General features: G+C 37.1%; 1 protein-coding gene across 1 annotated transcript in view; it reads right to left on the bottom strand.

Moving 5' to 3' along the window:
* Positions 1-26,352, bottom strand: part of CDH7 (cadherin 7, type 2) — a 69,225-nt gene that overhangs the window by 23,138 nt on the left and 19,735 nt on the right. The window contains exons 2-5 of the mRNA XM_008941827.1: positions 15,983-16,277; positions 8,423-8,542; positions 6,399-6,566; positions 4,950-5,137 (exon numbers count right to left, since the gene is read on the bottom strand). Of these exons, the coding sequence (XP_008940075.1) occupies positions 4,950-5,137; positions 6,399-6,566; positions 8,423-8,542; positions 15,983-16,277 (771 nt within the window). The remainder of the gene's footprint in view (positions 1-4,949; positions 5,138-6,398; positions 6,567-8,422; positions 8,543-15,982; positions 16,278-26,352) is intronic.

Genomic DNA, 26,352 nt, shown 5'->3' with positions numbered 1-26,352 from the left:
GAAGAGCTGTTTCATTTGACAGGGGAGAACTTTCCATTTATTTATCCTTATTAAGAGTAAGTGGGAAAAGAAAAGAATTGGAAGGTCTCCTACAGCAAAATTGAAACCACTAGGCAAAAAAATATTGTATGAATACAGCTGGTTACAGGAAAAGACCCCCACTAGTTTTCTCACCATTTTCACACCCTTCCTATAAGCTCAGAATACTTCTCTGAACTGTGCTTATGGGTCCCATTCACTTCTTTGTAGAAGCCTCTGGAAAACAGAGGTTAGAAACAGAGCACAGCATCCTAAAAACCACTCACACACATTTATGTGTTGTCTCACAGACACACTGGATAAATTTTTTGCATAGGAATTCAGTCAATGTATTGCAGAAGAAGGCAGACTTTATCTTTCAGTAGCAATAACCAAGTAAATTGTTCAATACTGGTTTAGTAGCTCCTGTCATAAAATGAAATTATAGCTTCACTGATCTCACAAAAAAAATCAATTATTCCCAGACTTAACTTCTTGTTATTATTTAAGCCAAAAATTCATGACCAAAAGCTAATCTTTGTCACAGAGAATGTTTTGAAAAAGGGGTTTGTTTTTTTGGTTGTGTTTTTTTGTTAGGTTGTTGTTTTGTTTTGTTTTGTTTTGTTTTTTCTAGAATGAACTTAAGCAAATTGCTGGAACACATGAACTTCACATCTCATTCTCTTAATCCTGATTCAAACATTCTAACCAGGACAAAAGAAAATAAAGTGTCACAAGTGTGTGAAAAAAATTCATAGCAGCAATTTTAGCCCACTGGTAGCTCATTCTCTTAATCCTGATTCAAACATCCTAACCAGGACAAAAGAAAATAAGGTGTCACAAGTGTGTGAAAAAAATCCATAGCAGCAATTTTAGCCCACTGGTACAGCATGTGTGCTCCTTAGCTGTGTTGGGTAAGGTAATACAATCCTGCTCTTCCCTCTTTGGAGAGATAAAGACTAAGTGGATGAAAACAGAGAAAGTATTCCTCCCTTGTCTGATTCCTCATGGCCAAGGGACTTTTGTTATAAGAGTACCAGCCTACTGCCAAATATCACTATTAGAGTAAAACCATGATTATTTTTTTCTCTCAACTTTTGATGTTTTGAAGTCTCTGTGTCATAGGGTGCAGAGAAGAAATGAGTTCAAAAGTGAATGGGGGCAAGAAAAAACCCACAACTAAAACTGAAACACATCCCAATCTTATTCACCAATTTTGCCACCTTTCAAATCAACATATGTATTAGTCAATCCACTATATACAAGTAATCTTGGGAAATACCTAACCATGTAACATTTTTCTCTTTCTGATATGATGATTTTTTTCTCTCTTTTTATTTAAAAAGTTCATTTTTGTGAATTTGTATATGCAAATGATTTATTTGGAATCTTTGCTGATCCTTGGGCGTTTTCTTTCCTATTCTATCTGCTTGGAGCATACAAATATCCTGCTTTTTTAAGACAAGTCTTAAATCTCATTTATCTCTTTTTCTTTTTTACAAAATCTTTATACTTTTTTACTTGAAGCTCCTTATGTGTTAAAAAAAAATTCTTTAGTGATAAATCTCATTTATCTCTTTTTCTTTTTAACAAAATCTTTTTATTTTTTACTTGAGGCTCCTTATGTGTTAAAAAAACAATAAATTATTCTTTAGTGCGGGAGTCAACATTTCAAATGGCCTCAAAGTGATTATCCTTCTAAAAACAGAATATAAAACCCTCAGTTTGTATGTGGAACTCCAATAACCAGGTGCCAAACTTTCTCCACGACACAGACAGCACAAAAATGAATGGAGTCTTCAGCTCCATTCTGAAGCAACCTTCAGCTGCTCAGAGATACTGGTGGTGGTTTTCATGCCTAGCCTGCTGATTTGTATGTACAACGGCAGCAAAAGCGGGCAAAGCTAAAGCATGCATTTACATTTAGAACCAACTCGTGCCTTTTCACAAGCCTTTGCCTCCTCATTTTACTGCTCGATGTGTACACAGACGTGTCTCCTCAGCATATAAATGTGCCCAAGTTTAAAATGATGTGCATGCACTTGGAGGCAGAGCTGTTTCTCAGTGCCTCGGCTGATTTCAGGGGCATGAAAAGGAGAGAGCTAATTGCACTCAGAGGTGTACAGAACGTCTTGTGCTGGATAGTGAAATGTTAAGGCAGAAGGGTTGTGAAGCATTGGAACAGGCTGCCCAGAGAAGTGGAGGAGTCACCACCCCTGGAGGGGTTCAAAAGACGTGTAGATGTGGTGTTCAGTGACTTGGTTTAGTGGTGGTCTGGCCGGTGTTAGGTTAATGGCTGGACTCAGCAATCTTAATTTTTTTTTCCAAATGAGTCTGTGATTCCAAGCTACAGACTTAATTTCTTCCTCGACACCTCCCTAACAATTATCTTGCAGGGATAACCTCTGCCTGACTCCTTACTGGTCTGGCAGGGAAGGCTTGGTGGTTGAAGACCATTTAACCTGCATACACTGTATTTAACAGTCTTCTATGTCCTAGTTCTCCAGAGAAGAACAAGGTGCAGTTGCCTGTTAGTCATTGTGCTTGAGCTCTTCACCTGTTTTCATCCCTCCTAGCCACTGTTCTTTGCAGGGTTGGCTGGGAGGATCCTTTATTCTTGGGCAAGTCATCAAGTTCCCCAGAGTCCAAAGGAGGAGCTAAGGGCATTGAGAGGTTTGGTTAGTGCCCCTCAGCATGAAAACTCACTTTTGGGTATGGCAGAGGAAAGTAAATTGATAATATTAGGAAAATGAAGGAAAAGTTCTAACACTGCAGAGAAAAAAAGTGTGGATTTTGGTGTCAAAATATAGCAGCATTTAGGTCTAAAAATGATTAACAAATTGGAGCATTTCATCAGGCCAAAATTTGGTGACCTTTCTAATGTAGTCCAACAGCTATTTCATAGAGCACTTCTCAGGATAAATGTTCAGTACTGAAAAGTCACAGAATTAGAGAATGCTTTGGGTTGGAAGGGATCTTTAAGGATCATTTAGACCCACCCCCCTGCAGGGAGCAGGGATAGCTTCAACTAGATCAGGTTGCTCAGACTCCTGTCCAGCCTGACGTGGAATGTTTCCAGGGATGGGGCTTCTACCACCTCTCTGGGCAACCTGGGCCAGGGGCTCACCACCCTCATTGTAAAAAAATTCTTCATTGTCTAAGTCTGGTTCAGCTCCCTAGATAAAGTGATTATAGAAATAATAAATAACAATTTTTTGGTCCACTGTACAACACTCAAAGCAAGATATTCCAGGAACAAACACCATGACTGCAAGTGCATACTAAAAATTAAATTGAGCTCATCAGTTCTCAAATTAGATCTCTGAAGCCCCCGACTGATTCAGGGTGGCTCACTGTGGCACTGATAAATGCTCTCCCTCTAGGATAGGCATATTTCTTCCAGATCTTTGCTCAAAAACCTTAAATGAGCAAACTGAAGGAGCCACATTGAATTTGGCTGTTGAACAAAGAGGCAAGTAACTTTTCATCACTTGTACTTCAAACGTGCTAAGCAGGAATCAGCATAATTTGCAAGAAGCCTAAGATAGATGTTTTTGCCTTCAAAGAAAGATGACTCGCATTTCACAATGTTAGAGCCTGATCTTTCAAGGGTGTTGAACATTCTCCATTTGCTGTGACATCTATGGATGCTTACCAGCTCTTAGCAGGTGTTCAGGGCACCAGAGAATTAACCCATCGCTTTGAAATATCATCCTCCTTTCAAAGGAGGAATGTTACTGAAGTTCTACAGTGACTTAGAAAAGACCTGATGTACCAAAAAAACAAAAGAAAAAAAAAATATCCCCCAAACCCACAACTGGTAGGCAAAGCTCGCAAAGATTAAAGAGTATATAGAGAAGAAAAATCTGCTGTGGAATCATACTAACTACAAACGTAGGTCTTTGTTCAGGAGCATATGGACCCATATTCTAAAATGCCAAGTCAGTCCCACATTTTAGGGGCTGTTAAAGCAGAGTTAGGACCATAGATTCAGCATTGTCATTGCCAAGTACTCACACATTAAGAGTATGAAATTACATGAGAAGAGATTCTTCTGCCTAAGGTGTTGTTTTTCTTCCCAGTTCTCAAAATGTAAATTTTCTTGCAAAATATTTCATCATGCTTTTATTTGGTAAAAGGATACTCTTTAAAAAGGTGGAAGCAAGTTAAGAATGCTGAGTCTGAATATTTTTATAGAAACATTTTCAATTTTGAAAGTTAGTTTTCTAACTGTACATACAGAAACCTATGAAGAAAAAATAGGTTTAAAAATTTTCAATTTTTTAAAAATATTTTTTATAATACATTATCTTGTAAAACAATTGTACTTACTGCTACATAATTTCAATGATAGTAATGTGCATTCTGAATAAAACATCAGCCAAAAACAATTAGATTTTTTTCTTAATTACATTTAGGATCCATTTTGCATTTGGAGCTTACTTTTTTACTGTAAGATATATTTTCACATTTTCTCTTCCATACAAGGACAGAAGAGGCTAAAGATTGGGTTCCCATCCCAACTTATATGTGCAGGAGCTTTAAAAAAATCTCATGAAAACAATAGAGCTACTAAAAAAAAAAAAAAAAAAAAAGACGAAATTTTCAGTGTAAGTCATTATAAAGGTCAAAATCACACATACACATAGATGCCAATGGAACTTTTACAGCACATAAAGGTCTTAGAAACAAAAGCTCAGACTCTCATTATTTGCCCTCATCTTGCCCAAGTCCAAGCAGAATCTGTCTCTCTGTGTCATAGGGTGCAGAGAATATGTTCAAATTTAGTGAGGGAAAAAAACAAACAAACTAAAAATGAAACACATCCAAATCTTATTTACCAATTTGGCACCTTTCAAATTTTGAAACATCATTACTTGCCCCCATCTCACATAGATTCAAGCAGAACTGGTGAGAAAAATCAGACTTACCTTCTGAATTGTTATGATTCCCTCCTGGGTGTCTTTATCCACAGAAATTTTGAATACTCCCAAACCATCACCATCCACAATCTTATACTCCATTTCAGCATTAGGTCCCACATCTGCATCTGCAGCCTTTATTCTGGCCACCACAGAAGCCACTGGCAAAGACTCTGGGACATTATACTGATATGATCCTGTGAAATTTGAGAATTTAATGAATTCAGTGTGTTCTGGGATTGTAGGCTAAAAAGAAAAAAAATAAATCCAGCCTTCTTAAAATTTACGTTCCTTGAATTCAGGCTACCAGAATATATTCCATTTCCAATGGAATTGCCCCTTTTTTGCAAGGTTTTCCTTGCAATGAACTCTAAGTACTATGGGCATAATTTCTTCCTGCAATGAGATTAAACACAAAGCAAAGATGCAAAAACATAATTAAAAACTCAAGTGCACACGATGAGATGAATACCTGCTACAGAGTTCCAGGGCAGAAAATATTCCAGTTTGTTTTCCACAATAGAGGAAAAAAAGCAAGTCAAATAATATAAACTCTTATTCATTTGTAGCTGTGTATTGTGAATAGGCAGTTTGCAATCTTTGACTAGAAACTGATATATATTCATTTCTTTAACAGTAAGTGCACCATCTGCATTCTTGAAAATTCCAGCTTTTTCATTCAAGTAGAAAATGATATATATGCTGTCAAAAGTGTATCTGAGTGCAGTCTGCAACCAGTAACAACCCTCACCTTCAAAAATAACTTCTGTTATTCTATTATTATTTCAAGCAGTTGGTGGCTTGAAATAACAGCAAATCTTTTATGTAGAGATTTATTTTTTATATCATTGGAAGTGAGGCTGGAGTGGACATGAATATGCTTTCCACTTTAATTCTACTTAGCATGGACTGTTTTTTTGAGAAAAATACACTGGACAGAATGCTATAAATAAACTGAGTTCTTGAGGTTTGAGCATACACCTGTGAACTTCGTTCTTGGGTTAGGATGAAAGCCACCTTGGTCAAGAAAGGAGACAGAGGGAAGATGACTTTCCAGCTCTTGTGTGATTAACTCCTTAGGAAACATTGTACACACAGGAGAAATGTTGATAAAATGCCAATGGAATATGAAAGATTAAGGGGTCTGAAGTCCAGCAATGGTTAAATATCTATTCAGGTGTATCTCTTTTTATTCATAGAAAGGCAGTAAAATACAGTAGTAAGTGCACTTGCTGCACAGAATTTTAACTCATCTGGAACATATTAGGTTAAAAAAAAAATTCCAATAATAATTAAAAAAAAACAAACAACAATAATCAACAACTTTACTGTCAAATAATTCTTAAAGTACTTAACATGTAAGCTGATCACTTTCTTTATTTAGAAATAGCATGATGCATAAAGAAAATAAAATTAATAAATAATATTACAACTCAGACTCTTTACAAAGTAACTTACGTCGTGGAAAGCGGGGTGGGTTGTCATTCACGTCAGTCAGGGTGACAGTTACTGATGTAGTCCCTGACAATCCACCATTCTGCCCAACCATGTCCTTTGCTTGAATAACCAGTAGGTATTGGTCCTTGGCTTCTCTGTCCATATTGGGAAGGGCTGTCTTGATAACACCTGCAGTAAAGACAAGATGTGCCCATGGTTCCACAAACAAACACGTCACTGTGATAGCTGAGTTTGCCTCTAAAAGGTGGAAACAGATCAATGACTGCAACAAGACAGAAAAGAATTTCAACACTCATGCCAGAGTTTCTGACTAGGAACAGAATTAATATACTCCAAGCTTATTTTAAGTAGTCACCAAAACCTGCCAATTGTTATTTAGTACTAGACACTTTGGTTAATGCTATTTTTTCCAGCTGTCTCATTCCTGAACTTGGGTAATACTCCCTTCTCTGGAAGATATCTTCAGTGTTTGATTTCCCACACTTTTAGAGCTACGAATAACAAAATATTCTTCTGCATTTTTAAGATTCCAAGGTCAAGATTAATTTTACAATGTCTTGAATAGTCATTCACCACATTAACCCTTACAAATAATGATATCATGCCGCACTCCATATACATATGAAATTATCAGCAATTTGTATTTAGTTGATTTGAAATGAAAACCAGAAGAAAGTTCCAAGTTTTATACTTTCAGTTCTGTTGATATAGATCAGAAAATAAACATGCCTTCTGAAAACATGATGACTCTATGAATATTTCATGCTCACAGTACAGCAGCTAACTCTGATTTCCAGAGGGGCACCCATTTACTCCACCAGCATTTAGTGTCAGCAGCAGAGGAAACATAAACAAACTAAATAAAGGAGAGGCACACTGGGACACATATCTCTTCATCTGATATTTGTTGAATGTTTAGTTACAGTTTTATTTCTTTCTTCCCTTATGAATGCAGGACATGTCATTAATCATCTCTGAACTGAAACGTTTATTTCACAAACAGACTGTCTGGCACAATTTCAGCCATTTTACAAGTCACGTTAAAATACAATTAATATACAATTTCATAATGTTATTGTTCCATAATGTTATTGGTTTTTCTGGCCTGTTTGTTTTTCTATCATTGCTAAATTGCCAGGCAACGTTAACCAATCATTTGGAAGTTAATTATCAGGCACACAGGAAATTTCAGTATCACATCAAAGTGAAAATGTATGCAAATATTTCAGACTGAATCCTTAAAGATTTTGATTTAGCAGAAACTGTAATATTAGCGTTGAAGGGCTGACTGCAGTCATTAGACAATATACATTGCATGTACCTATACGTGGAGAGAGAGACAGAGAGAAAACCACTATAAATCTTACTCATTGAGGGCAAAAAGAAAGTGCTCCCTATATCCTTGCTAAGGATGGACCTGTCGCAATATGAAGAAAATTATAGTACTTATTTCTGCAAATTTAGATGTTGTTAAATAGAGTGACATAGAGGTCGTAGCACTGGGATTCGGGTCTGATTCACATCACAGATTGCTTATGACAAGTAGGGTAAATTATTTGTTCCTCTTTTGTCTCCATCTTTGGAGAAGAGTCACAATCTTCATTTCATGTGGTGTAAGTGACGGCTCAGGCACCAAACTGAGCAGAGCAAGAACTTATTTTCCCACACTATGAAATGATACAATAGAATGGGTAGTGTTTATTAAACCAACAGAGAATTAAAGTTTGCATCTTGTTGTGGTTTAAAGCATCCACAAAACTTCATCAAAATAGTAAGATAGCAACATGCAGTAGACCAGAGAGCTGGTAGATTAAGAAGATAAAAATTCACATTCTGGCAACGTTAGTTTATCACATAGGTCAAGTGTGTGGTTTTCATAATCTATTCTGAAGAATAAGAGATGAAAAGATCAATAAAATCCAAAAGTATTCAATTAACCAAGAGACCACATTAAGTTCTTAGCTAGTTTTAATGCACTTTTCCTTTTTTCTCAGAATTACTGCAGAGAATTTTTGGAAAGGTACCTGTTTTTGGCTCCACAGAGAAGTAAGGTTGTCCTTGCAATATGCTGTAAACCACTCGAGCGCTGTTGCCATAAGTAGGATCATCTGCATCAGTGGCTGTCACTTGAACCACAGAGGTACCTGCAAAACATTTAAGGGAGTATTGTACATGAAAATCCAGAACTCTGGACTACACTTTTTCAAAATGCTGTGCCAACATATATCTGGAACAGTCTGAGGTGGCTTTTTCACTACAGTTCCATCACTTCTATGCTGATTCAGCTTAGAGTATAAGGTCCACGTTGTAAACCAGTAGTATTGGCTGATAGACAGTTCCATTTTCCCAAATAGCATCAGCCTTTGACTCACAGCAATAAAACCCATCTCACTCAGTAGGTTCCCCTCTCTATCTGTGCCTTTGGTTGGTGGAGAGTATGTGAACAATATTTCTGAAATCATGGTGATGCCTGAACTATGATCTGTAGTTTCCCTTTGGAGAGAAGTCTGTGTGCTAAAGCTGTAATGAGTAGTTAAAGATTCAAATATATATAAATTTTGATAATTGTGTGCATATATATAAAATATATTTTAACCTATAAAATTATTCACCCTTTTATAAAGGGATGGCTGAAGAGTTTCTAGTTCAGCTCAGAGAAAAAATGGTGAGAACTGTCTCTAAAGTCCTTCAAAAAGTGCTCATTTCCTTCAATAATCTCCAATACTTTAGTATCAGGTGTGGTCATAATCTGCTGCATAAACATTTCTTGAGCAAGAAACCTCCCTGTGTTGACAGGAATAAGAAGATGAGAAGTCTAACTGGCTAGCAAGAAGGGTGTATTTTGTGAGGATCTCATTCTGCATCCAGCTCCTATTCATTATGTTCTCCATGTCAGTTCCCAATTGTTTTGTTCTGTACACAGCTTCCATGATGTATTCTGAAAGAAGAATGAAACAACGCTTGGGAGCCAGGGCCTTGGCCATGATCACCATTCTTTGAGTGCTAGAAAGGATTATTTATTCTCACTGGCAGATTGTCTGGAACATTGAGACCTTCCAGTCAACATCCCAGGGACCCATTTGGAGGTTAGGATGCAAATTAATATTGTAGCAATTTGGCAGATGCCTAGTAAAGGTCTTCAACAGAGGATCAGATTCTTTCATCAACTAGATTCAGACAAGATTAGAGAAAAGCATTTGTTAAAGAGTATTCATTTTCCAAATGAACACATTTTTGACATGTGAAAATGAGAGCAGTAGGCTCAGAAATCACTCTTTAAGAAAAAAAATGCAATAGGAAGTATCCAGGGTGAACTTAACATAAATTGTATTCTGATCAGCTTTTTTTTTTTTTCAGGAGATGGGTGGGAGAAAGTTCTGGAGTTCTTCATGTCTGATATACTATGTCCCCCATCCATTTTCCTCAGCTTTTCAATTCTTGGTTGAGAGAATCATAAATGGGTCCTGAGACCAGGCTGAAAGTTTGGAGAGAGAGAGAGGATTAAGTGCAGCCCTCCATAAAATGCTACAGATAACGAAGGATGGGACCTACTGAAAGAATTCTGGCCAGAAATGATCATTCATGAGATAACTATTCATGTAAGTTATGGCCTAGCTAACCCACATTCCTGATCTGTCCTCCTGAACTATCCATGACAAAGTATTATCATTGCAATTCTATTTTAAATGCAATTTTTCTCTCTAGTGGACTCTCTAATATTTTTGGACAGGGAAAAGGTTATCCTCAACCCAAAATTTCACATGCAACTATTAAGTAGATGAAAAGTTTAAAAAGGAAATTGGTAGTTAATCCATCAAGTCATTTATCAGTTATGGGACTTAAAATCCATCCATTTTCTGTTCACCACTAACTAAGAGCTTTGATTCAGCATGTCAAACTGATTTTACAGATGACTCTATAATGTAATTTCATACAGGGACCTATTTTAAACTTGCCAGAGTCCCTCCAGCTCTTGAGTACAAGGGTAACATAATGACTATTCGACATCCTGTGTTCTTTGTGAAAGCCAGGCTTACCACATCTACAAAGTCCCTAAGCCCTGCCAGTGGAGCTTACAGTGTCTGCAAATATTGGCAAAAGTGCTTAGAAACCTCACACACAGTTATGTCTTTGCTCCTTGCTCTTGTCACTTTCAAGGACTCCAGACGAATACAAGATCAAAGAAACTACAGGCTCTGACACCTCAACACAGACGTTTTGGAAATCCTGCAAGATTAGAAGTGCTTGTTTGCTGTAAGAATCTATTGATGTAGCTAACAAACCCCCTACATTCTGCAAGGAAAAAAGTCAGTATCTGAATCTAATTTTCCTAAAACACAGAGATACTTCAGAAAAGCTTTTTCTTTTTTTTTTTTTTTTAGGTAGAAAATCTATCACCAAATCTTTCTGCACTCATTCCACTTAAGTGTAATCAGGGGCTAAAAAGTACTGAAACTTTTCTAGTCCCTTTGTGTTCATCAACTTCTCTCAAATCTCGTGGAGGAAAGACCTTTTACAACTGCTCTTGGCATTCGTTCTTAACCAGTTGCACACAAAAACTTTGAGCTGCCAGAAAAAAAGTCCCATGCTGAGAGGCAGAACTCTGCACAATATATTTTCTCAAAAAGAATATGCAAGCCAACATAAGGTATGCTAGCTATGTGAAAAGTACTACATGTAGGAAATCAGTTCCAAGGAAACATAATGAACAGCAAGATCAGCATATGAATATTCCCAGAGATGTTCCCAGAGAAAACAGATTCCCTTGAAGAACAGGAGTCCCTTCAGAGGACAATCATTGTGACACAAAGCTGTCTTAATTTTTCTTGCAATGAATGTAACCAATAAAGCTCTATGGATACTCATGGATAGCCAATAAATCTATAGGTTGAGTAAAAATGGATAGTTTCATTGTAGTTCCAAATACATCAACTTACAAAAGGAGAGTTTTTGTTCCTGCACTGAAATTCAGTCTTCCTTTTATTCTTGAACACAGGCTGTCACACATTCATATAAGATTAGAACTTAGAAGTAGCATGGGACAGTCAATAAACAGCACCACACCTTCATTCCACCCAACAAAATGAGTATCCCGGTAAATCTTGTTTATGGCAGTGTCGTTCAAAGTCCTAGACTTCAGATGTGAACAGGACACTAACTCTATCCAAAACTTTCATTAGTGATTTACTATAATCTGTAGCTTCACAACTACGACTTTACGTATTTTTTAGCATTCATGTATCTGATATGGGTTGAATAAATAAATAGGAGCTCATTACTGAATAAATGTCCTTCTCTTTCAGATATGGACTCCTCTATAACTATTTTCCCTTACAATTATGTCTTTGTAATGAAGCTTGAATATTAGTTCATTCAAAAGAATTTTACATGTAGCAACTTCATAAACATTTTCAGCAATTGCAGAAAATACTGAGGAAAAATCTGTGCTGTTAATCAGTGTGCTCAAAATATTTCTTTATTGACATTAGCTAATAACACACTGAATTTTATGTGGCTGGCATGGATTTCTTGTTTCCTTTTCAGAATTGTTTAAGCTGTCTTTTTTAACCTAAACTTTAATAGATACTAGTAGATAATACGGAATCACAGTAAACTGAGGACTTGACCTATTTAACTTCTGATATTAGGACAAAAGGAACAGAGGAATTTTGCATAGAGGATCTTGAATTTAGAAAGTTATTTTTACTTTAATTTACCCAAGTCAAGATTCAACAACATTTCTGACATGAAGAGATCAATGTTTTCTGTGATAGGGTCAGATAAAGATAAACTGGTTGCTGAAGTTTATTTTGAGTTGGAGATCCTTCATAGGGATCCTTTTTAAATCATAGCTTCTTGTTTTAGAAACCTCTGCACAGAGCTTTTGAAAAAGCTGGATAGTAAACTGTGTGATATTTTACCAAAGCTTTGTAATGAGCTTGTATTAGAAATGCTTTTTGTAGCTTCTGTTTTAAACAGAAAGTGAAAAAGAAATTATTTAGGTAAAACTTGTTTCTAAAATTAGATGAACTTCACAAATGCTTATTTTTGAAACTGGACAAACCCTTATCAATTGAATTTTAGCCAGATTAACAAATTAAAAGTAGACCTTTAAAGGTAGTCAGTTATTAAATGCATTGACTGCTATCAATTAATGACATGTAAGATGTGCAATACACGAAACGATTGCATGATGGCATCACATTTCTACATGATATCAGCTGCTACTAGAGATATTACACATTTTTATTGTCAAGTTATCTATAATACCTCCTTAATCCTCACATGCAATAGCCCAGCCTGGTTCTGCTCTGCACCATCCAATATTTCTGTCCTTCTGCCACTGGCCTTTACCCCGAGCTAATGCAGCAATGCCTCCACAGCCCTTCCCCTCCAGGCATGTGAAGGGGGAGAGACAGTACCTGGAGGCAGGTTCTACCCTTTTCACATCTTCCTTTTCCTCCCACAGCCTTCATTTGGCAAAAAAGCCCATGACAGATCAACATAGCCCAGCAGTAAGGTCAGGTAAGCTGAAGCAGAGAGTGCTTGTGACAGGAGATGCTCTCCATTCAGGCTCTCAAAATCCACTACCCCACTTGAACCCAAAAACTTAAGTATGATATAAAGCACTTTTAATTATTTTTTTTCTACTATAAACCCAAATAATTTCTATCCATCTCAATCAGAAATAATAAAAATGGCAAGAAAGGTCTTTGTTTTGCTGAGTAACAAAGATATGTCTGGGAAACAGAGAAGATTAGAAAAAACAAAAATTATGTTAGGTATTGGAATTTTTATCCCTGGTTCCCTTGGTTATAAGCCAAACAGTATCTCACATTAGCTACTTTTTTTTGGTCAGCATCACAGGAACTTTCTTTTAGTACTCTTTTGACTATAATTTACAATCTCTTTACTGGAAACATAACACTGCTAGATTTTTTAAGAGACATATTTTAAATAAAAAGCTCTGTGATTTTCAGATAAGCCATATCTCTGAGGTTTTCCTATGAATAGATTTACAAGCCATCAAGATATTTACCCTATCCAGAATAATCAATATAATTGGGCCTGACCCAAATATAATTTGAACCTGACCCGAAGTCATTTCAAATAACAGAAAAGATAGACTTCAATTAGCCTTATATAATGTCCTAAAATATTTGTCAAATAAAATTTAGAATCATTATACTTGCATAACCACCCTTTAGGTTAAAGGTTATAGTTCACTTAGCTTTAGAGTTAATTTTGGTTCATAATCCTGTGATCACTTTAATTTTGTTTAATAGCCAATTAAAAATCCTTGTCATGGATATAATTTTAAACAAAATAGGAGCAAGATACTTTCTCGCTCCTTAATATTTCATGAATGCTCTAGGTGATTAATTAAAAACTGTGTTATATGAATAAACTATGAATCAATATGCCTGTGTAAGACAAGTCCCACACAGGTATTTCATGGCAATCCTTAATTCAGTAACAAGGCATCATTCAGGAGTTGTGTGATACAAATCATGAACTTGCTTACAATATACAGTTTCAGGAAGAAGACATAGATGAAACCACCTTTAGTCAACACAAATCCCAGAGAGTGCACAAGTTTCAGTTAATAATTTTACACAATAGTCCATCTAAATTGATTACATATTTCTGCTGCAGTCTGTATGGGAGATAATTTCTTTCATTCATTTATGTGCTAAAGATTCAACAACATATGCAAAACCAGCTCATTTTAAAAAAAACCAGTCCTTATGTCCTCACCATTGTGCACTCCCCACAGATTGATTCCAAATATATTTTTGGAACAAATGAAGCATGGATGAGGGGCAGAGACATGGATTTGTGCGTGTAGGTAAACCTCATGTATCTGTAGTAGTTGTCCATACTTCAATATGCCAGTACAGGACAAGACAAGAGGTAACTCATACAATGGAGAAATGTGAAAATACTGCTGTTAAGGGCACAAGAAAAAGGTGCAAAAATCTAATCATTGCTGCGTACTGTCACTCACTTAAGTAACCTAATTCTAAAATGAAAAAGCAATTAAAATAAAAACCTTTTTTACTTAACGCTTTTTTGAAGTGCTGAATATTTAGGTTATACAGTCTTAGATTATCCGATTATCTCTGTTTTTCCAAAGTGCAGCAGTAAAAGGTTCTCAACAATGTATCATGACTTTTCTTCTCCCTGATATTCCTCTAAAGCTGTGGTGTCCATCTTTCTTTCATTGCTTCTTCAGCCCTCCACACCGTGTTCAAATGACAATGAACAAGTGCCATGTATTAAAAGAGAAATAGCATCTATGCTCACTGCTTAGCAAAATATATAAATAGAAAACTCATTAGCAATGTTTTACTTATCTCCTATTGGTTCCTAAGCTGAGTTTCAAATATAAAGCAATGTTGACTAATGGTTGCTGCAGGGCACTTGGCCAGGGAAGATTCTTTTCCTCTCTCTAGCTCTAATTTAGAGGCATTGTTTAATATGCAAAAACACAGGAGATGGTATTGAGGAAACTACAGTAAATTCTGTATGGGTAGTCTTCTTGTAGAGTATGAAAATCTGAGATGGCTTGAAATCAGTCAAGCAAAGAAAATCTTCATTTCAATCACCACATAACTGTCTTAACCTGAATAAGGACTTCCCATATATGTATTTTCCAATGAAGTAGATTAAGTCCTGGTTTTTTGTTGTTGTTGTTGTTGTTGTTGTGTTTTTTTGGTTTTGTTTTTTTTTTGGGTTTTGGGTTTTTTTTTGGTTTGGTTTGGTTTGGTTTTTTTGGCATTGGATTTGAATTTATAATTTCAAGTTAAAGCAAAATTTACCAAAATGCCTCTGGGTCAAACTCCTATCTGGTCATAATCAGTCAGCTTTCAAAGGACCAGTGTCACGTGGCAGCAGATAAGCATTTGGTCTCTTTAAAATGAAGAGATAGTGAACCTGATGTTTAAATTCTACCCTAATTAAAAAACAAAAAATAAAAATCAACATTTCTTCTTTTCCAGCATAGGGTCTGAAGTCTCTAAAAGCCATAATTCCCTGATTGCACTGGAATTTTGAAACTATCTCAAGTTGTACCTCAGCCCCTGCTGTTTGCATGTATTTCCCATAAAGGTGGATTTCAGTATTAGAGAAGATGTACAGTAAACTTACTGATAGATGCAACACTTACCAAAAAAAAAAAAAAAAATGCTATTCACTAGTACGATTTTGAATAGTTTGTTGAGAATGGACTTTATCTGAACAAATTGATGTATTATCACCTCTGAGTACCATAACATAGGTGTGAAACTTATTACTGTTAATGAGAATTATAAAACAAAGCCTCTGGGCACTGGAAGGAGATATACTCCATAAAATGCTTATCTGAATCCCTACACAGCTATTGCAGCTTCACATTTTTGAAAGGGTAAATACTTAATCTAACATATTCTTTCCTGTTAAGTCTGGAAATATCTAACTGTTGCAGGTGTCTCATAGATAATTAAATAGCTTAGTGCAATACAGGCAAAAAAAAAATAATGAAATTTTAAAAAAGGCAACAGGAACAAGTTTCCCACAACACCAACAACGTATTTTGCACTTACCCACAGGAGACATCTCGGGAACTCCGGCAGTGTAAGGACCATCCAGAAATTTTGGCTCATTGTCATTGATGTCCTGAATCTTAATGACGAACTCGGATTCTGGCTCCACGGGTTTGTTAGTCAGCCTATCCAGGGCTTGTGCTCGCAGGGTGTAGTAGGCCTGCTCCTCTCGATCCAGCCTCTTTGTTGCATGAATATCCCCTGTGTTCTCATCAATAATGAAAATGGAACTTGCCCCTTCGCCTGACAAGATGTATTTGATGGAACCATCTCCTTTATCAACATCAGAGTGAAGCTGGTGAAAAATTGATGAGAGATGAGATTAACTTACAAGAGAGTCAGTGGCATGGAGATATGTAAAAATAATTCTTATGTCGAGCAGTAGTACATGAAATTTTATTGTTCTTGCAAAGATAAGCTGAATGTTTATCACACGCAGCATATGAGGGACCATTAGAATCTGTCAGCTCACTCTTTTGAGCAAGATAATTTTATTCTTTCCTCCAAACAATCTCATTTTCAAATGCATTTGATATTGTCTTAGTCTTCTCATACCCGAGCTTTCCACAGCCACACACACACACATATGATTACAACCATGTATTTTTCTTTATTCCTACCTGCATTTAACTACATTGTTGGTTCCAGCCTGTTATCTTACTGAAGGGTGAGGCTTTAAACAAACTTCACTACAAACTTAATACCAGTGTATGTTTGCTCCTGTGTGGGAGACAACATACTGATTTCCTCAGTGTTGACCGTGTCAAGCAGTAAAACATAGAAAATTTATTAAGAGGGATTGGTTGATAGATTTTTTTTCTAACTATGTGATGAGCCGGTAACTTCACTTCCATATCTTATTTCCTATCAGCTAATTTCACAAAAATGCAGAGCAGAAAGACCAAGAAGTGTCCTGGCACCATCTGAACTACACCGTATCAAAAGGCAGGTGTAGTTTCCCTGGGACTCCTTGTAGTGGGCACAGAGCTAGATCAAATGTGTCCTTCATTAGAATTGCAAGACAGATTTACAGAAAGAAACTTTCTTCCTCATCATGAAAGCTATTTTAAGTTACAAAGCTATTTTAAGTTACTGGTTCCACAGGTTTTGTAGCTCTTTTATGTCTACTGAGTCTCACCTTCCTGTCAGAGAACAGAGACTCAAACCATCCTCATATTTTCAAACCTGTATCAGCAACGTAATTGATCTGGATATCACATTAGAGCAACACACACCTATGATAGATAAAATCATATGGTACAAATGAAAAAAATGTCAATAGAATTCTAAGTACTTGCTTGTTAAAAAGTGGATTTTTACTTGTAAATAGCTGAGGATAATGTTAAAGATGCTTAGATTCTTCATGTCTCTCTTACCTACTTTGTATCTGTCTAATTCTATGTCATGTTGAGTTTGGAGGTAGCTCTGCTGTCATCATCATCATAATCTCCTCCACTAACACATTTTTTTCTCTCTCAGCTGGGAGTATCACTGAGATAGTAATCACTTCCAGATAGATGCAGAAAATTGCTATCACAGGCATAACTTAGCACAGCTGCAAAACCTTTTCCTGTTTCAGCAGGGAAGTCTTCGTGATCAGTTTTCAATTGTGCAGCTGGATATAAAAAAAAAAAAGTGCCTATTTCTTACACTCACACAGTCTGGATATCTCTTATGCAATTATAGTGCATTCCCTCTCTCTTTAAGGACAGAAATGGAGTCCAAGCTCCAATGAGTCTGGATCAAAAAAAAACCCCAGAACTAGTGTGTCTAAATCAGAATAACTACATTATTTCAAAATATAGCTTATCCTCATCCTTCTGCTACCTAACTCCTGAGATACCTAAACAAGCCTGCTATTTCTTTGGTGGAGTTCCCTGAACATTTAGAGTCTTCTTCTCAGCATACTCACGAATTGTCAGTGCTGACACTGGGAGCTGATCAAGGTAAAAAGTATCTCACATCCAGGCTCTTTCACGATCCACAGCACTGCATATTCCTGAGCCCTAATAGCTGGGGGTTTATTTAACAAACCATAACTTTGTTCATCTCACAAACCTGGCAGTTAGGGCTCTTGTTGCTTTTTCTGACTTGACTAGAAGTAGTACTGGTTTTCCCTGCAAAGGAGCAGGGCCTGTGTAAATATGAATTTGTCTGGCTTATGATTGATTTTGGTTTACTTTATTTTTCTCTTTTTTTTTCTAAGACCTACTTCAGGGTGTATAAGTCTCCTGTGAGCTACAGAGGCATTGCGTGGGCTCCCCTACATAGTCAGAATCCTGCAGTCTGAAGTGCTGGGTCACATTACCCAACAACTGAAGTTATAGGGTACCAAGTTTCAGATTTTCTCCATCTCCCATATTCTAGAAGAGCCCTTGTCTTTCTGTGGTAGCTGAGACTTCCCCATTCTCTCTGTAAAAGTTATTCCACCTTCTGGACCATACATAAGGTTTTGCTGGATGAGAGAAAAACAGATGACACCAGCACACCAGGCAGTTTATCGGGCAGAGCAGTTTTCTAAAGGTTACAGATGTGCAACTAGATCTCTTCAGGCAGAGAAAGGAAGGGATTTCATGTCTCAATTTGGTGAGGACAACATAGCAGCTCTCCCATGGTGGTGAAGCCCAGCCCATCAGTACCCTAGAATGTAGCACTCACACCTCACTATCACCTCCCTTTCACCTTGTTTTTAGATCCTATCATGAATAACTTTCTATCAGTGTTTTGAAGGAAAAGAGACCTTCAGGGGAGAGGTTAGAAGTATAAATGCTCAAAAATGCACTGAGTAAGGCTTTCACATCCCAGAGAAAGAAGAGATTCTGTAGCTTCAGCACTTCCCATTTGCTCACTCAATGGCTCGCTGATTAACACATTGGTTTTTAAGGAGTCCCACTCTGAGGTCCATAAATCTCCTCATGGATTACACTACAGTGGCTGGTGCCCTGGAGTGAAATGCTGAACAGAAGCCACTTTTTGGAACGATGCCTTGGTCGAAAACTGCTACTGCACGGATTACTGAAGTGATTAGCAATGACCCTTGTTGCTCCAAGGTTGAGGCTCTGGGAGATGAAACTTCTTTGCATCTTCTATTAAAACTTTTTTTTCTACTAAGCCCTTAAAAAACAATGCTAACCCATGCTTAAGTTAGTAAACCACCATTCTGTACCTACTTAACCCCAGGAACATGATATAGCTCAAGATTTAGTTTATCTTTGGTACTAGAGAGCCATGGAGTATTTATGAAACACTAAATTTTTTTTCATTGTTTTTACGTGTATTTTAGTGTCAGTCTGAGGTAACTTGAAAGTACAACAAAAGAGAACAATGTAAAAATAAACTAGGCTAACAGAATCCAGATGCATGTCTGGTGCAGTTTTCAGATCATCTTTATCCCAGTTCCACCCAACATAATCCTTCCAAACAGTGATCTTCAGTCCTTAATTTAGAGGCATCAGTGATTTGGAACGAAGGAAAAAAATTCTGAATGAAGCAGCCCTTTACCATGCTGCTACCAAGTGTAACTTCAAAGCACCTGCACTTTCAGCTATTTAGTTTAACACCCTAGGAAGTGAGAAGTATTTTCTTTATAATGTTTGCTTTAGAAAACACTTTGCACATTCTTTTTTTGTTGTTGTTGCTGGTTTGGGGTGAGTTATTTTGCTTGCTTTCTCCCCATTTTCTTAAGAAGAACATTTAAAAATGAGACCCGAGATTTTTATTTCCTCTTGTGATTAATTTGGCAACAATTAGATAGAATATTAATCCTCACCACAGTTGTACTTTACAGGAAGGCTCCAGAAAGCATCTAGGGCAGTGCCAGCTGCTAGCTTATCTCTCACTTCTCCCATTTTCTACAGGCATTCATGTAGGAGACAGAACTGCAGCTCAGTCTGTAGCTACATAGAGGGGCTATAACTTTAGAAGTAGGTAGGATGAAGACAAAGGTTGGTTCAAGTTGTTGCTTCAAGAGACAGAGAGGATTCAAGAATTCACTGAATAAATTGCATCCGATCCCATTCTGAGACACCCTAGATAAATTTTCTTTCAGAAATAGTTGGCAGTACATATTGTAAATAAAATTCCTCCCTCTCTCTTCTGAAACAGGAAAGCTATTGGTAAAGATGGTTATATACTTCCAATTAATTTCATCCGTTGCCACCTCCAGGCAATATCCATGATAGTCACTCTCCAGTTTGCCTTGGCTTTCAAGTAATCTTATTTTCAGTATGAGATTAATGATCTAATTATTATATGCTGATCCAATTGCTTGTTTGTTACATTCCACATACATTTAACCTGAAGATTTTGAGACTTTTGATGTTGGGTATTCCCCATGTTACACCATGTAGAAGAAAAAACCCATAAAAAAAAAAAAAATCAGAACAAAACCAAACCAAAACCAAAGGGAACCAGCAAGCATCTGCAGAGTGATGGTGCATTTTTAACAGAGGATAATTTGGTGCTCTAGGATAGTGAACAGATCGAATAACAAAAGCCACACAAGCCTTGTTGAAGCAGAGGGACGCTGTGTAGAAGAAGTGCACCATTATTTGTTTTTAGAAGAATTTCCTGAGTGCCCTTTACCCTATCTGAACTTAACCTAAAAAGGTCTATTTTCTTAGGCCCAACCCCTATAACACTTTTCAGTTTTAGAAAATGTTTGTCTGGATGTGTGTGAGAGAAGGAAGCAGGCAGCTTCCCTCAGTAACCAAGGCACTATCACCCAAACTCCTTTAATTAGTGCAATTTTGTCCTCACTTGCTTTTTTGGCCCTGCAGCAACAGAGCTTACTAAAAAGTCTCACCTAGTGCATTTATGTTTATGTGGACCCTCAGGATGATGATTATTCAAGGGAAACCCTAAATGAAACATTCCCTTCAAGATCCCTAACGCTGAATAGTTTCTGGATTTTATCTCTTTGTAGGTGCAGATCTGTACAACCAGAGATGATGCCGTTTTGCATCACTTGCCATTAAATTATGCTAATGTAGTATTTCAATAGAGAAGAACATTTATTTTTATCAGTAAGCAGTGATGCTGCATTAAAAGCAATTTATGTGGCCACCACCAATCTGCTTGAGGTCTGAATAAGAGGTATGCCATCTCTCTGATTTTCGGTTCAGGCTCCCTTAAATCAGGTGCAATGTTCTCATGCCTCTCTTCTCCCTTTTTTCTTCCTCCAAGATCTATCTCTGCAGTTGTTCCTTCCCATGGCAGCACAGCTAATGTTTCATTGCAGAGTTTACAGATTCTGGGTGAAGAAGAAAAGCACAGGGAGAACATGAGTTTTTCAGCACCAGCAGGAGCACAGAGATAATGGTAAGAAAGAGGCAGACAGAGCAAACATGAGATGCTTTAAAACAACCTGGCTCCATAGCTCCTTGAGACTGTAAGAAATGTGCACTCATTTCCAGAACAACTGAAAAGTTTTCTTATGGAGGAGTTACCTTGCCTGCAGCCTTTCCTTTCTCGCTGAGAAATTAACTAGAAAGGGAGGAGAGGAATGAAAAGTGCCTCCTCGTGACTGTGAGGGCACTCACAGTTCTTGGTGGTATGGAACTGATGCAACTGGAGCTTTATTCCTGCCTTCTCACTAAAAGAAAGGAGGGACTATGAAGCAAAAAAGGACAAAAGGAAGAAAGAACACAAAGCCAGGAGCAATCTTCTTGTCTATAACTTACCAGCACAAAGCAACTGAGAATTGTTGTAGAAAGATGACATTCTTGCTTTCTTATATACATGCCCCCTTCCTCTCTGGAAAGGCACGAAACTTACTGTGTGCATACAGATTAAACAGGCAGTTTACAGAATACAAAAGTGAGTAGGTGATTTGAAGAAAGAATTTGGTTATTTCTTTTAAATCTTGCTCATCACAACAGCCAGGTTCTTAAACGTGCTGTTCTTGGATTCAGCATTTGTGGCTGCACCTAGAAGGCTTTTAAACCCCTTTTCCCCTCAGTTTATCACTGCTAGTAGGTGTTATGAATTGTGATGACTCATAAAGCACTAGATAGTTGTTGAGGTTTGGGGTTTTTTTTAGTTGTTTGGTGTGGGTTTTTGTTTTGTTTTGCTCTTTTTTTGTTCAATATAACACTCTATTTGTGAACTATCAGGATAACTAAGGGTTGCTGATTTTGAACATTTTCAATGCAAATAATAACTAATATTTAAAATTCAACATGACAGTGGAGTTAATATCTAAGTAAAATCCAGTGTGCATACACCACATTTCTGCAATGTTTAAGGGCCTCACAAACACATTAGTTACTAATGAAATCATTTTCAGAGGGAGCTATGTAATTCTCATTTAAACTGTAACCATATTTCAATATCAACAGCTTAAGATGTCTTTTTTTTTTTTTTTTTAATTTCCTTTTCAGTCTCATTACAGAAGTCATGTGAGACAGAAACAGATTCCTCAACATTTTATTGATGTCAGCAAAGGCTGGTGATTCATATAATTGACTTCACACTCAGGCACTAGTGAAAGTATTATTCAGCAGGTAATGATTTTCTTATAAAAGTCTTTTTTTCCCAAGAAACATTGAGAAAGTGATAAAGGAGCTCCTGGAGGGCTTTTGTTTGCTTTTGGTTTTATTAATATATTTAAAATTATAGTACAAGCCTGAGCTCAGAAGAAAATATGCTGGGCTACAGTCTGTGCTTTCAACATAACAGATAATACTGAGGACAAGAGATCAAGTTAATATAACAACTTGTACCCAAAACCTTAACATTTTTAATTAGAGTTTGGAAGGAATGAATAGGCTTGTAATGCTTCCAGAGTCTCCTCCTCTCAGCAATGTTGTCAGTATAGTAGGGAACTAGCCTAGACCACTGTGCCACAGTGGCACAGTTTGCCAGTTTGACCCACTAGCAATTTCATGCACTGTTTTGTTGCCTCCAGACCTTCTCCTTGTCAGGCAAGAGTGGAGGTAGTCGTATGGGAATACAAGATCCCATGCCGTAGACCACAGTATAATCACATTATATTTATCTAGCACAAGCAGCTGGTGACAGGCTTGCTCAAAACCCAGTCAGCCTAGACAAGACTTCTGTTCTGTGTTGCTCTAAAAACCTCCAAAAATTGCATCTAAGTGCTCAGAGCTGACCAAAGACCTACGAGCTGCTGAGGCAACTGAGGTCTAGGACGTTCTTAAGACACCTTCACATCCAGCACTGTCTTTATAGGCTGCCTGAAATCAGATAGTCTCCAAATCCTCTTGCATCTCCAGGTAATACCAGAGTTCTAGAAATGACCACAAGTGAATGTATCTATCCAGGTTGACCACAAAGGCAATGACATAATGAGAGGTTACCTATCACATGAGCATATTTCAGCATCAAGGTAAATTCAGGGCACAATCCTTGGGGAGTACCAGCTGTGCCATCCCACAGCTTGCCTTTAATAGACCTCCTGCAGGCAAATTATACAACATTTGGTGTATTTCAACTTCTGAGATCTTCACTGTCAACTACACATATAAAGCCAGTGAGAACAAACCTCCATCTACAATCAAGATATTCATGCCTGATGAAGAAAGCACAGGATAAGAGAGAAAATAAATAAGAAATATAAAGAGGGAAGAGACAAAACTGAGTAAAAAAAAAAAAAAAAAAAAGAGAAGTTTAAAAAAAACCCTACAAACCAAAATATCCAAATGAGATGGAAACATGGACAAGTCTGAAAGAGTAGGAGAGAACTGGTGTGGGTAACAGAGTGATGAAAGACCTCAAATGAGTGTGATGGGGCAGAGGAGGTGGGGCTAGAGGAAGCCAAAAGGGGACAGGAAAAAGGAAGAATGACAAGTTAAAATGGGAGGAAACGGCAAGAAAAAAATAAAACTAAAAATGTAGCAGTAAGTGGAGCTGATCTTCAGTGACTGATCAGTGTTAGGCAAGAAGAATATTCAAGAGTAAAGACATAACTTTACCAGCATCTTCTTTTCATATTATATTTAATGGAACAGGAATTAAGAAAGCTGATAACCTGAATCTGGGCAGGTGTAATTTTACTGATGGTGGGTATCACTACTAATCTAAGTTCAGAAAAAAAAAAAAAAAAACCTACTCTGGAAGGATCTCTCCCATGATCAAACTTGGAATAAGCTGTTTGGCTTTACTCTGTTGTTTCCCCAGGAAAAGTGTCAGAAATATTTGTGAAAGATCTTAGTGAAAAATGTATAGCCCTTATACTCTCAAGTGACTGATTAGTGCTCCAGGAGGATAATAACCTTATCACCTCAGCCAGAGGAAGTGAAGTGAATATTTAATTTTGCCAACCTTTTGAAAAACAAGGGTGAAAATGGGAAGAGAACAGTGGAACTTATTTAGCTTCTTGATGGTTATTGTTCAGACAAAATTCAAAGTAGGTGTACCAAAATTCTAAAACTTACACTTCATGACATTCCACTTAATATCTAAGTAAACCCTCAAGGCTTCTAAGTGAAAGACAAAGTTCAGATGAAAGGTTCCTCTAAGAATAAGAGATACTGTCATCTAAAGGCTAGTGAGTTGAATAATTAATGGGAAAGACTGAAAACTCTACGTGATAAGAGCAGCCATGTGACATTTTCATGACATTTTTTCCTCTTAATACTCAATTGTGCCTATAGTATTCTCTCTATATACTCAGACAATTTAGCTCGCTATATAGACAGTGGCATAGTGGTCATATATACGTATGTGATGTATGCATATTTTTAATTGTATGTAGGTATACACACAAAACATTTTTCCTTTTCCTGTCCTCTTCTTTCCCAGTCTCTGCAGATACTGTGCTCACAGATCTGTGCCTTCTCCCCCCCAGTTTTAATAAGAACACAAAATGCCCTGTGGCAACAGGAAATTGTGCAGCCAGCCCATTAAGAGGAGTGCAGCTACAGGAGGAACTCAGCAGCTGCTGCTGTGGATGGAGCTGAGTGGGCATGTGTAGCTAGCTGAGTATTCTTCAGGAGTTTTAATGGGCCATCATCATGACATGTCAGTCTCCAAAATAACTGTTTGTCATTCATGCTCTTAAAAAGAGAGTTTGGCAGCTTTGGGAGGTGAAAGCCATCTGTATACCCTGTATCATCACGTACTAATTACATAATATTTCCTGGGAGGAGGGGGGCAGCAGTGCTGTATTGCAGCACCACCAAGAGCCTACAAGCAACATAATGTTCAGAGCAGGGAGGGGAAAACGAGACCTGATTTCCCCTCACACACACTCTCCAAGCTTTTCAGAAATTATCCTGCCAGAATTCAGAACTGGGAAACAGATCATAATGTTTGTAAACAATACACACATTGGAACCCTTAAAGATCCATTCAGTGTTCAGCTTTGGGTTTTTTTTTTTTGTGTGTTTTCCCAAATCACTCCCAGCCCATCAGCATTTATCCCTTGGAGTACTCACTGGGAGTATTTCAGCAACAAAATCACTGACAAACCAAGTGGATTTGCTGTTTGACTTAGCAAATAAAAACTGTTTCTGGTTTACCCAAATAGATTTAATTTTTGATTAAAGAAACCAATGACTCAAACATCATTTATGCAAGTGCCTAAACCAACTAAATCATGTGAAAATAACACTGGAGTGAAATTTTATTTACAAATTCCTGAATGTTTATTCTTACCAGCTGTATCTGGATCTCTGCATTTACTTTTTCTCCAGGGAAAGGCCTAAGTTTTCTTCCATATATACCAACAATATTTTCACATGATCCATATCTATTCATAATCCACCATACTACTTGCTGTTATATACTAAACCAACGCATTTTCTGGTCCAGTGATTTGATTTATTTTGTTGCCAAGAATCACTGAAGCTGTAAGACAAAATTCTCTTAAAGTCACTACTCTCTATTTCAGCAGTGTAATAAAATTCTGTGAGGATATTCCCTCCCTGCATTCCCCCCATATAGCTTCTATGAAAGTGATCAGGCTTAAAAACTGTAGCATGGAAAATAAATACCAAAGACCCTAGTGCACTTCATAAAGAAAAAGCTCTGAGCTAGCAGGTGTCCATGGGCTTGAAAAGTTTATGCAAGCATAGCAGCTTGCAGAAACAGAGCCTCCAAGAACTTCACTCATTCTTCTGCTCAAATGACTTCCCCACTACACATGAATCAATCTCTACTTGCACAATATTAATATACATACAATACAGAACTGTTTGAGCATACACTTCTCTTGAATTAAATATATATATGTATATATGCATAAATACATATGTATTTACAGTTATATTAATATTTCCTGTTCTTATACCACTCTACATTGAAAAACATGTTATTTTTATTAATTATTATTTTAGGGTCTTTCTTATTTATTTATTAATTTCTTTCTATGACAAAAGAATGCATGAATGCACTCTGCCTTGTGGCAC

This window comes from Merops nubicus, unplaced genomic scaffold, assembly GCF_000691845.1.
Source record: "Merops nubicus isolate BGI_N331 unplaced genomic scaffold, ASM69184v1 scaffold18906, whole genome shotgun sequence".
NCBI classification, from domain to species: Eukaryota; Metazoa; Chordata; class Aves; order Coraciiformes; family Meropidae; genus Merops; species Merops nubicus.
The sequence above is the reverse complement of the archived record's forward strand: the minus strand, read 5'-3'. Positions and strand labels throughout refer to the sequence as shown.